Genomic DNA, 13,346 nt, shown 5'->3' on the forward strand with positions numbered 1-13,346 from the left:
TCATGGAGATTTCTAGTAAGAACTGCCTTTGTTTCATTGTTTCATGTGGAGGTTATTTGATATTTTCCTGTGGTTTACAGTTATCATTAGTTATGTGTATAAACAGAATTATTTTTGTAACAAATTCCTGTCTTAAATGAGGACTGCCTGTATTAACCCCTTCAATCTGATGATGTGGTTATTATTTTATTCTTGCTATCTTCATGACATTTTAATCAAAGCCCTTCTCTACTAGGGTGTTTGTCTTAGCTGAGTTAAAGTTTGGTGAGAGCAAGAATATCATAAAAATAATGTACTCTGGCTGAAGTGGTTAAGAATGAAAAAGGTTACATATGCAAAATATACAGTGCATGGTGAGTAATACATATTGTATTGTTATTTTCTTGGACGTTAGGGGCTACTAGGAGTAATGTATGAATATATTCAGGGATTAGAGAATTGCATTTTTTATGCCAGTGTCCAGGTATCTGCTATATTTCCTGCCATAGAGTATGGAAAACTACATTATGAATTATTTTCAGTGAAAGTTTCTAAGGTACACACATACAAAAACTTTAATTTGCCAAATGTGTTTTAAAATTAAATCCCTGAAGACTGCAAATCTCCCAGTCCCGCCATCCCCAGAACTGCAAAGAAGGGTCCAATTTTTTAACTTTCACCAAGGTAAATTTTTTTTTCTTACTGATTTCAGGAGCTTGAAGTTACGTCCATCCATCCATCCATCATCCAATCCTACGTTGCCCCATGAGCAACGTAGAAGCCCAGGGCTAGGCATTTAAGATGAGAGTGACCAGCCACACTCATCCCTGAGTGGCATTACGTGAGCAATAAACCCCAGCCACCCCTTGGATATGAAGCTTCACTGGCTCAATCGGACTGGAGCGCAGTAATTACCCACTAAACCACCAGGCACCAAAATTTGGTTTTATGGATACCACCCAGTGTAGTAAATGGTTTCCTGGTGTACAGGAAACCATTTTGCTTGTCACTCAGTGTAGAGTCACCCACAGGCAGAAGGAAGAGGAAAGAATGAAGGAAAGACAGAAGAGGGAGAGTAAAGTCACCCATAGGCAGAAGGATGAGGAAAGACTGAAGGAAAGAACGACAGAAGAGGATGGAAGGAAAGAAGGATGGAGGAGAGGAAAGGGCAGACACCCAAGAGCAGTACTACTTCGAGTGAGTGGATGGTGAGCACCCCCACCTACCACAAAGGCACACTCGAAAATGTATATTTCATTCACATATGACTAATGGTTACCGCAATATCGACCATCAAAGAACGTCAAAAATAAAAATGGTTGCCCCTCATATATACTGTAGAGAGGGAGAAAAAAATAGCATCAAAGTAGATTTTGGTGCTATAGATTTGAAGAGCTTGATTTTATGCACCAGATGTATGTTTTACTCTCATATGTTTAATGGTTACTGCTCAGTCAACTGGCAAAAATAAAAAGTCACTCCTTGCTATGAGTGAGAATGGGACATCCTTGAGGAGTAAGGGGGAATAAGGAGGTGAAGGGAGTGGGGGGGGGGGACATCAGGAAAGGGGAAAAGAGAGGGAAAATGTCTGCCACACAGAGGGCAGGATCCAATGGGGCAAAGGGAGGTGGAGACATGGCTTGGGGAGGGGAGGTCCTCACACCCGGGGAGGGGGCCGGATCATGCCTCCCGCCACTTGATCTCTTTGCTTCCATTGGCTAGGTACCATTTATGTCATAAAAGAGGCGGAGCTACAGCTCTCCATTTTGGAACCTGTCTTCAATCGTTGGCCGTAGGACTTTATCGCATATTTTCTGAGGCCCATGATTGTCAGCCATAGGACTTAAGGGTAACGGGGAGCTGTCAAGTCACAGTGAGAGAGCCCACCATCCATACTCTTCAAGTGATGCCTGCTTATAGGTGACTGCACTGAATGACAAGCAAAATGCTACTTGCACTCCCTGAAACCAGCAACTTTGTTGAAGTGAACCATATAGCCATCCAACTGACACTTGGTCTAGTGAGTTAAGGCAGTCCATTTGGATGTTTGCTCTCAAATTGCCACTTAGTGTGAGCAACTGTCACTCACCATAACATTCTGGATTAAGTAGATTAGCCTTGGACCCCTATGCTTTTGATGGGGCAGTAAATAAAAACTGGTGATAGATATGAAGGTGATAAATTTTGTCAAACTGAATGAAGCAGTTTAAAGTTCAGGAAAGACTTGTTTACTTCTTAATAGTATGAACATTTGGTGAGTGATTGCATTGTATGAAGGTTTTTATTAGGGGAAAGGGTGGGTAGAAATAAAGGAAAGTGGAGATGAAAAGTACAGTGAGCAAGATGACAAACAACCAGTACAGGTCAGAGAATTAGACTGAACTCTGTTGAGAAGGAAAGGTGGAGAAATGCCTTTTGTGTTATGGCCTGACCATTAGCAGCCTGACATCAATCCATCCATCCATTATTGCCCCATCATGAGCATAGGGGCCTGGATTAGGCCACTGATTCCAAACATTTAAGATAAGAATAACCATTGTTATCCCCTGAGTGGCATTACCAGAGCAAAAACCTTCAGTCACCCATCAGAAGCAGATCTTATTGGGCACCATCCAGTTAGAGTGCCCTGACTGATTAGGCCACCAGGCATATACACTGCGCAGGAGCAATGGGACTAATGTACCCCATCATCATAAAGCAAATTGCTCGCGTGTTTCGGAGAAGTATCGTAAAGAAAAAAGTACCTTAGTGCCATAGGAGTATGTGATTAATGTTTGAGACAAAATATGGGAGGAGAACATTTAGGAAAACATATGGCAGGAAAAGTGTATTTTGTATGAGCCAGTATAGTTTGGATATATCACCATCATCATCATTATCCATCATCATCCAGACTTCCTTTCCCACCCTAGGATGGGGTGAGGAGTAGCATCAGTTTGGATTTACAGTAGTACATTTTGATACTTGGAGTATTGGGACATCTAAATATTTAACCACTTAACTACGATGACATATTTTTTATTTTTAATCTTGCTCAAAGTTGATTTTTATCAGCCAAGTACTGATTATTATCAAAAAGGGTATGATATACTGGTAGCATTCATTAATGTCTTCAGTGAATGGGTTATCCTAAACTGAATTAATCATCTGATAGCAAGATTAACTTATGAAACATCATCGTATGGAATGGGTTAAATTCCTTTCTTATTATAGATATATCATATGCCATACACAGTCCAAGCTTGACACTGGTGTGGTCCAGCCGGCAGACATCCTGATGAAAGTGCCCAACCCAGCGAAGCAAGTTCCAGAGAATGCTGCTTCCATGCATCCTGTGATGGTGCTTCACCAGATGAAACCTGGCCTCCTGTATAACATTCAGCAGACCACAAAAGAAAACAAACCTTACTTCAATGTGACAGCTGAGATTGAGGGCAAGGAGTTTGTCGGGGAAGGTAAGTTGTAGGAGCTTAATGTTGATGTTTACAGTAGATGCATTGCTGGAGAGGAATGTCATATGGTGGCTCCAACACTGGGGAGGTGCCAGGGTATGTACACTGGAGGAAATTCCATGTTCTACACCTGCTCAATACTCTGAGCCACTGTATGTAAGATAACTAGTGAAGTAGTAGCCAGTCACCCACATATCTGGTAACTGTGTGTGTGAAGAATAGGGGCAGGAGTTATTAGCTCCCCAAACTCCTCCTCCCATATCTCCATCCCTCTCACACACAGTTACAGGATTGGCAAGTGTCCAGTTACTGCTTCTCTAACACTTGTTTCACCAATGGTGGTTCAAAGTGGTAAGAGAGTGTATAATATGGAACTCTCCTTGAGTGTACATGTCCCTCCTTCCCTCCCTTCCCTGTCCTCTGAAAAGAGGATGGTGGCTACAGCATGCAGTCCAAATCCGGACGATTGCTGCATGGAAAAAGTGAATGGAAGCTCAACTCTGGTACAGAGTTTGTGAGTGATGATGGCTGCAGGTAAACCTTATAGTCTTATCGTATCTTATCATTTATAAAGGATCCAATATACTTTCATGTGTTGGCCTTGGTCACCTAATGGCAGCTCTCCATGCTGCTCGATGTCTGACAGCCTCCCTATTCGGTCTCCTATCTCTTAGATTGTCACAAGACCATTTTGTTCAACACTCAGGCCTTGTAATGCTTTGTTACCCTGACCTGAATAAAATTGTCTGGATTTAGCTTGAAAAGAATGCCCAAGCCTGTCAAAAACAGTGGAAAGGGTTAAGGGAAATTGTTTTCTTATTGCCAGATGCCTTAACTCAGTAAGGGTTGGCCACAAACAAATCACCTCCACATCACCCTGTCCCTTGCTATTTCACTGCCCTTCCCCCAGCTCACACACCCCTCTGCCATGCACCTCTCCACTTCATCCCTCCATCTCATCCTTGGCCTCCCCCCTCCTCCTCCTCACCCACATACACTTTCCTTATAAGTCTTTGGCTCTCTTCCTCCCTACAGGGACAAACTAGTTATTCATAAATGGTGTGAATTATGGAAATTTCTTATCAGATGATTGAAGTGCCAAGATACTATAGTAATAGTCACATTTAAAGAAAGGATTTGAACAGGGTAGTGAAAAGGGGTTTACATGAACAGGTTTGAGAATGGGAGGGGGACATGGAAGCCCAATAAGATAATGGTTGGACACAGTAAGTGAATGTGCGCGAAAGTGAGGTATGAAACTTGAATAAACAAAAATCAAAGTGGGGTGGATTTATTATATTTGAAGGGAGATGCATGTCATGATGGTCGCATTCCTTAACTTACTCTGCTGCTTTTTTGGGTGGAACATTGGCTCATGTGGTGAATCTGAGAACATTTAGAGACCTGAATGATGAGTGAAAGGATGCATAGTCCATGTTGCTGGGTACTTTGTTGATTAGTGTATTTTTGTTTGTTCTGTTTGTGTGTATATCCATCCCATTTACTAGTGAGAGTAGGGTTAGTGCACAAAAATGTTTATTGGTTAATGCACCAGAGTTTTAAATATGTATGTAGTTCACCAAATTTTTAAATATTTGTATAGTTATAGACATTGCTACTCCTCACCCTGCCCTTGGGTTGGAAAGGAGGTCCGGATGATGATGATGATGATGATGATAATATAGATAGTTGTAGGTGACCCATTGCAGTAAGTGGAAATGTTGGGTGGGAGAGAGAGACAGGTTAGAGCTTGAATTCTTTCTTTTCTCTAACGTTTCAGGCTACACAGAACTCTGAAGATGAGCTCTGTTTAACCCAAAATGTTAGGGACAGTCAAGAATTCAAGCTCTGACCAGTCTGTTTCCCACCTAACAATTATAGATCACTCTTGGGATTGTTATGTAGTAACAGTTTGTGAATTGGTAATGAGATTGTCGGTGTTCACTTAAATCTGTTATTAGGAATTACTCAGACAGGAATCCACTGATCATGCATTAGTTGTAGTGCTGATACCGGTATGTTTGAGAGAGAGATTTCCTAAAGTGCTAAATTATCTGAAGAAGACTTCTGCCAGACTCACACTGATATCCTGTAACAGGCAATCAGCTTTTTAAATACTTTGTTAGGAATTATACAAACAGGAAACCACTAATCACGCATTAGGTGTATTACTGATATCTTTGAAAAAGGAACTCGTGAAGTGCTAAGTTATCTAATGAGATGAAGATTTTGCTTGACACACACACATAGCCCGTAGGTGATTGGCTTTCCTGCCAAAAATGCAATATTTCGTTTTTTGTGGTTTATGTGACTGCAAAATGTGTTGAATACCAAAATTTAAATCATCATGATCGTCATCATCATCCTCCAGACCTTCTTTGAGACCGTAGGGCAGGGTGAGAATTGCAATGTCTAGATAGCCCAAGTCTGCCCAAGCCATTGGGCCACACTTCCATTCTTTCATCATTCAAGCCCCCAGAATCCAGGCTCTATCTCACATGCCAAAAACTTTCACCACATTCTGTAGCTTCACATAAACCTATCCGATAGAGGTAATCTAAACACTGGTCACATTAAAAGGGGTGCCAAATCTCTGATCATGCACATCTCACAACATTCATCCAGCCAGCTTGATCTCATGTCAGTCCCCTGGCTTCACCAACTTGCATACTTCTCTTCCTCACACATTCGTCCACCATATCCCTTCCCCTTCTCCTTGGCCTACTTCGCCTCCTCCCTCCTTGAAATTTGCTCAGATATACCTTTTTCACCACTCTGTTGTTGTTCATTCTCTGCACATGACCATACTTTCTCGGTACACTCTTCGATTCTGGTGTCCTCAGAGTTCCTTGCTCTGCATCCTTCTCAAATCACATTATTTCGTATCCTATCCTCTCTCTGTACTCCACATACATTCCTCAACAGTCCTATCTCCACCGCTCTCACTCTTGACTTTTCATTTTCACACCACACAATAGTGTCACATCCATATGTTAAAGTTGGCACTAACATGTAAGGCTTGTGCAGCTGCAACACTCAAGCCTCAGTTTCTTCTCAAGGCTTCCATAGCACCAGCTACTCTCCTTCCTTGTGTCACTGTACTTTCCACTTCTTTTGCATATTTTCCTCTCTTTCTTTCTCAGTACCCAGGTATTTGAACTTTTCTAACCAATTCCAGTCTCTCCATTCAATGTAGTGTTACATTGGGAGTCACTTTCTCTCTCGATAACAATCACTTTAATCTTTTCTACATTTACTTTCAAGGCATGATGCTCACAGACATAAGCAAAACTCTGCGCTAGCCTACTAAGTTGTTGTCCAGTATTTGCAAGTAGCACAGCATCGTCAGTGTACAACAAATTTTAGATATTCCATCCATGACCATTCATTTCCAGTGCCATCCCCCTCTCCATTGTGTTTTGACTTCTCCCATCTCTCCATCCATATATATATATATATATAGTCACTACTCGTTTTACGATGGGGTTACGTCAGGCCATACCTTATTGTATACCAATTGTATCATAAATTGGGAGATTGAAACACATTATAAAAAGGAGGTTACTTCAGCTCAACTTCACAAAGTTGCCTAACCAAGACTGAACCATAAATGGCAACCCACCTTCATTCCTTTCTGTGTTGGTCCAAGTCGTCCCTCCCGAGGCTGTGCTTACAGGCACTAGTGGTCAGCTTTGGAGTCAGACAGGAACACGTTAAGGGGAGGGGACTCTGGCCCATACCTGCACCACCTTAGCGCTGGGGCCTATACCTGCACCAGCCATAGCACTGGGGCCTACACTGGCACTGACCTTACCACTGGGCACAAACCCACAGTACTGTACAGTAATTCACCAAAAGAAACACTATCACACCAGTCCAGGCAGAGTTACTCACGTACAGTAAATTGTTGCAACAACACAATACAGTACAGTAATCACACTTGCGTAAAGTTGGCCTGGTGCTACACGATGGCTACTGTTGTACGATGTTTGGCTGAGAAGTAACGATAACAGGGGGGCACACATGAACAAGTTGAAAAGACAGGGCTTTGAAGGGGTGGCAGGACCTGAACCATAACAGTGCACTGCATGCCGGGGCCACCATCTTGTCTGAGACAAGCGACGATGCCTTGCGTGTGCCTGTCGCTTTCCGATGGCAAAACCGTTATGGCAGGAAATTTATCGTAAGTCGAATTTTGGGTTGGAACTTTTCTGTTATCGCTGTGGCGAATTATTGTAAACCGAATCAGTGTAAAACGAGTAGTGACTATATATATATAGTGAACAACCATGGAGACATCACACAACCTCGTCGCATGCCCACATTAATTGTGAACTATTCACTTAGATGCCCATTTGCCCTTACACATGCCTCACTACCATCATAAAAACTCTTGACTGTACCTAGCAGCTTTCCGTCTACAGTATTTGCAAATCCATCCACACTCCTTCTCTGTCTACTTTGTTGTATGCTTTTTCTAGATCCATGAATGCCATAAACACTGTATAGTTCTTCTCACAAGCCTTCTCCACTATCTGTCTCACTGCAAATATTTGATGCGCACATCCTCTGCCACTCCTAAAGCCACCCAGTTCATCACTCACTATGACTTCTGATATCTTTCTTACTTTCTCTATAATAATTCTTCCATATACCTTCCCTGCAACACTCAGTAAACTTATGCCATGATAATTGATGTATTCACTTCGTTCACCTTTATTTTTGTACAAGGGTACAATCACAGCCCTTTTCCACTGCTGGCACAGTTTCACTCATCCATGCCTTTTTACATAACTCCAACAATCACTTCATTTCACTCTCTCCACTGCATTTAATCATCTCTGCATACACATCATCAGCCCCAGCTGCTTTCCCATTTTTCAGGCGCTTCTCGGCGTTCTTCACTTGTGCGTGTGTCACATTTCCTGTCACTACATTTTTTTCTGCACACCCCAAAAACCAATCACATTTACAGTGGCTCTACTCTCTCTATTCCCATTCATTAGGCTTTCAAAATTTTCTTTCCATCAGGTCCTTATTTCATCCCCGTGGGTTAATAATCTGCAGCATACATCCTTCACACTTTCACATTTCTTTCCACTGTCACTTCTACACTTCCGCACTTCTTTCCAGAATAATTTCTTATTATCGAGTAATTTGCATTCATTTTTCTTCCAAGATCATCATTTACCTCTTTCTTTTTCCTCTTCACTAGTCTCTTTATGTGCTTCTTGCTTTCAGTATATTCAGTTATTTCAATTGAACCCCTGTTCTGTTACCACTCTTGCCACTTCCTCTTTTCCTCCACTGCTCTCTCAACCTCTTCATCCCACCATGCCGTACTTTTCTTCATTGTTGTTACTCTTGCCACACCACACACTGCTTTAGCATTCCTAAGTAAGCATTCCCTATGTCCACTCCACAGGCTGTCCAGAGCCATTTATTTTCAGTTCACTGATTCCAGTTGTTCCTCTCCTTTGGTCCTGTATTCATCTGCCATTTCTTTGATCCTCAGCTTCTCGACTTTCAGTCTTTCTCCCTGACTGCTCATCTCTTTCGGTGTTATTCCGTACAGTATTTGTAAGCTATACTGTACAGTATCCCTTATGTTAAATTTCAAACATTGCAGTTAAATTCAGGATGGTAGTTGTATTTTATGTCTGATGTTCTGTATATGTTTGCATTAACATGTAGAGACAATTGACCATGCCAAAATGTAGTTCTGTTCACTTAATGGCAGCTCTCTTTTATGGTCTTGACTGCTTTCCCAACTCAGTTCTCTTCTGGAGGTCTCCATGCAGCACGTCATCCCACATACTTCCATGGTTTGTCTTGGGGTATTCTTTGTTCCACATTCATACCTGTGACCCTCCTTAACCAGTCATCCTTCCACCTCTGTCAGTATATTCAAATTGTTTTAGCTTACTGCTTCATGTCAGTTCTCCATCTTTTATGCCAAACCTTACTTGCAGTACACTTATTTTTATTTTTTATTTTTTTTAAATCTTTTGATACCTGTTTATGCATTCCATTTTTTGCCCTACCATGGCCAAATTTCACTTTCCAAGAGCATAACTTTCAGAAAGCATGTGGTGAATACCTTTACCCTGAAAGGTGAACCCCATCATAGTAAGGAGAGACAGCACTTCCATAACCTTTCTCCATCCAAGTCTCATTGTTGCAGTGGAGTTAGCCTCTGCTCTGCCTTCTGTATTTGGCATATCCCCCAGGTAACAAAACTTCATGCATTCCTAGTAATAACCTGGCTCAGCCTCATAGGCATAACCATGTGCAGATGCATGATTCAGATTACCTGTTAGCTTGTCAGTCTGATGACTGTCACATCATGGAGTTAAAATAGGTACCAAGTCCTTGTCATACACTTCTGCCATGCAAAATTCTTCCAACCAGCTGGATCCCGTCAGTTCCCTAGCCTTACCTACCTCCATATCTCACCTCACACACTCTTTACCATATCTGTCTACCATCTTGGCCTACCATGCCTTTTCCCACCTGACAAACTTGCTCAGATACACCCCTTTCACAACCGGTTACACCTTACACCATTCTCATGAGAGTAGTATACTAAGCACACTCAAGTAGCTACAGATTTGCATACTCCTGATCTTGCACATATTACATTATTCCATATCTTATCCACTCTCCATTTCACACTCTATTTCTGCCCTTCTTATTTTTGATGTTTCAGTTTCGTGACGCACAATAAGTCCTAGCCACCAAGGTTGATGTGAGCACTAAATCTTTATGCAGACCTCAGCAGCCACCACACTCAGACCACTCATTTCAAGGCCTTTGAAGTACTGTACCAGCCATTCTTTTATTGCACATTTACCTATCTTCCGTCATTGCGCACAGTTTCTCTCTCATCAGTTCATGTCTTTCCATTCGCTATCACATCGTAATAGAAGTCGCTTCCTCCTTCTTGAGTTATGGAGCGAGGGATGAGTGGAGTGAATGGGGAAGGGTGAAGTATTTCAGTTTTGAAGTATGCAAATGCTGCTTTGGTGCATGGTGATAGTCGGCAAGAGCTTAACAGATTAGTGTTTTTTTAACATCAGAAATAAAGGTAGTGACTTTACACTCCCTCTTCTGTCTTTTTTCCCTTCGTTGTTTCCTCTTCCTTTTACTTATGGGTAACTCTACACTGAGTGACAAGCCAAATGGTGTCCTGTACACCAGGAAACCATTTACTATGCTGGGTGGTAACCATATAACCAAATTATGGCGCTTGGTGGTTGAGTGGGTAATTAAGGTGCTCCAAGAAAATTGAGCTTGTGTAGGTTTATATCCAAGGAATGGTTAGGGTTTATTGCTCACGTAATGCCACTCAGGGATGAGTGAGACTGGTCACTTTCATCTTAAATGTCAGGACCAACTTTCTTAGCCCCAGGTTCCTTTGCTCCTCGTGGGGCAATATAGGATCAGATGATGGATGGATGGAGATAAGAGCTAAGTGGTGGTTGTTGGAAGTGGTTACTTTGAATGTTTTATGATGGTGTAAGGAGTAGAGGCTAAATTGGTATGGGTATAAAAGTATCTGGGTGCTTCCATAGATAGTAGGTAAAATGCAAAGGAAGTGAAGTGAGTAAGTAGGACAGGAAAAGAAAAGTGGCTGGTATGATAAAGACTTTATAAAACGTGGGTCTCAGTGTTGAGTTGTGAAGAGTTTTAGTGCCACATAAACATGAGAGACTTAAGTGTGTCATGATAGTGAAAAGGGGAATAGGAATGTTCAGATTTGAGCGTGGCATGAAAGATGTTAAGTAAGAAGTAGAGTTGAAGTGTGTTCTTAGGTGGTTTGGTCACAAGGAGGGAGTGGTTGTGAATATGGTAAGTAATAAAGGTGTAAATGAGTGATGAAGGTGAGAGAATGTCAAGGTAGGCCAAGAAGGTGGATGGATATGGTAAATGTGTGAGATATGGAGGTTGTTGAGGCTAGGGAACTGATGGGATTGAGCTGTTTGGAAGCATCAAGAGAGCATATAATAGTGGTTTGGCAGCAATTTTTACCTTGCGATGTGATGGTCATTAGATTGACTAGTTGGTAGGTAATGTGAATCACGTAAAGGTGGTAAATCATGCCTTTGAGTTGAAGTCTAAATTCCAGTGGCTTAGATGGTGCATGAACGCGTGTTTCCCATTTGATTGGGCATGTGCTTTGATCTGTTCTCTTTTTGACCAGTTTTATGTTTTCTTGTTATAAATGTGAAGGCATTTCCCCTGTATGATTGGATATGACAGCTGCCCATTTCCATGGAGTTTGGGAGTTAAAGATTCAATGGCCCTCCATGCAACTGGTAAACTTATGCAATTAAACCAGCAGGATTTGGATTGAAGTAGAAAGGTGAACATTTGTTATGTAGATATTTTAATGTTATTGTAAAGGACAAATTTTCTAAAATTATATAAATATCCAGTCATTTCACAGTCTCTCTTTCTACAGGACCCAATGTGAAGAGAGCCAAGTTCACCCTTGCCAAAGAAGCCATCCGGACCCTGTATGAGATTGAGTCAACTTTTGAATCACCAGCCTAACTCCTAACTGTGCAGCTTTAGAGGTCTCCCACAGTTAGTTTTACATTGTGCAAATTTTTAGTTATTAATACAGTCTTAGCTGTACAGGAGAAACGGTACAAGAAATGAAGACTGCACTGTGTATACGATACTGTGCAGTTTTTCTTTTGGCATTGATTTATGTTATGATGCAGTACAGTATCTTTGTGATACTTTAAATGTATAATGAATCCAGTGTTATGGAGTCTTCTATGTAGTAATACATACTCAAATTTTCAGACCTTGCTGCATTGTAGGCTATTGGCAATAGCTGTGAGGTGGCTTGCCTTCGTACATTTGATGTATTAGTGTATTATGCACCTTGAATTTTTTGAATGTGTTTCATTCATGGTATATTGTATCAGTCTCTTTGCACCTTGTATGCATACGTGAGAAATAATGCTTAATTCATTGTACTGTATTGCAGTAGTTATTTATTTAACAGTTTGTCAATGCTTTTGAATTCCCTTTGTGGAGGATGTTAAATCCATAAAAGGCACTGTTTACAATGCAGGGAGCTGAAGGAAATGTAGGAAATAAATTACATCCTTAGGTTGTTGAGTTCTTATCCTCGAAGTATGCATTTTGGAAAAAATTGTATAGTTCTTAATTTGAGGCAATGTTTATAATGTGACTTCAAAAAGTTGAGTGGAGCCAGGAGAAAAGGGAGGAGTTTGATTGAAACCAAGAAGCAAAGCAATGGTAGGTGAATAAGCAAAACTTATTGGAAGAGCTAGGTCAGTGAACTGGGGACAAACTGATCGAAAAAAATTAATGGAAGTATTAGGGTGTGAAATGTTACAAGGATATCAACCAGGTAGGCAGAAGTTAGTGGGGTGTTTGAAGAGCAACAGGAAAAGGGGCTAATGATTGCAAGGGCATGATGTACCGGTATGGGGGATGATGTGCTTTCTGTGAATCATAATCGGGGCTTGGGAACTATCAGGAATTGACATTGCCAACTGCATGGTGTCAAGTTTGGATACTTGTCACAGGAATTTTGTATTTGCTACATTTGATAACTGGTCATATAAACTGATCAGTGGTAGTACAGTACAGTTGACCCATGGCTAAAAGGACTCTAATATCATGGGAACTGTTAGTGGCATTTTTCAGGCTGTATGTTAGTGTGTTGCTTGTAGTGTGTTGTACAGTATTTTATGACAGCAGCTGTTTGCAGAGCCTAAAACCAAGACAGCTGCTGTCCAGGGGAGAATTTAGAGTTTTCATGATAGTGAACTAGAACTTTGCAGGTTGGCACCAGTGATCTGAACGAGTCGTAAGTTGCCGAAAACAGGTGACTTGTGATGGACTAGTAAATGGAGAGCTGCTTCGATGAAA

General features: G+C 41.4%; 1 protein-coding gene across 5 annotated transcripts in view; it reads left to right on the forward strand.

Moving 5' to 3' along the window:
• LOC145403534 (double-stranded RNA-specific editase 1-like) overlaps window positions 1-12,557 on the forward strand; it is a 33,586-nt gene extending 21,029 nt beyond the window's left edge. For 4 of the 5 annotated variants that reach the window (XM_080275198.1, XM_080275201.1, XM_080275200.1 and 1 more), the window contains exons 7-8: window positions 3,215-3,434; window positions 11,896-12,557. In XM_080275198.1, coding sequence (XP_080131324.1) covers window positions 3,215-3,434; window positions 11,896-11,987 — 312 coding nt within the window. In that variant the 3' untranslated portion in view covers window positions 11,988-12,557. The remainder of the gene's footprint in view (window positions 1-3,214; window positions 3,435-11,895) is intronic. The other variant, XM_080275202.1, reaches the window with a different exon arrangement.
• Window positions 12,558-13,346: the final 789 nt, after the last annotated feature.

Source organism: Coenobita brevimanus, chromosome 61 (genome assembly GCF_032717465.1).
Source record: "Coenobita brevimanus isolate Jiangsu-jjx chromosome 61, ASM3271746v2, whole genome shotgun sequence".
NCBI lineage: Eukaryota > Metazoa > Arthropoda > Malacostraca > Decapoda > Coenobitidae > Coenobita > Coenobita brevimanus.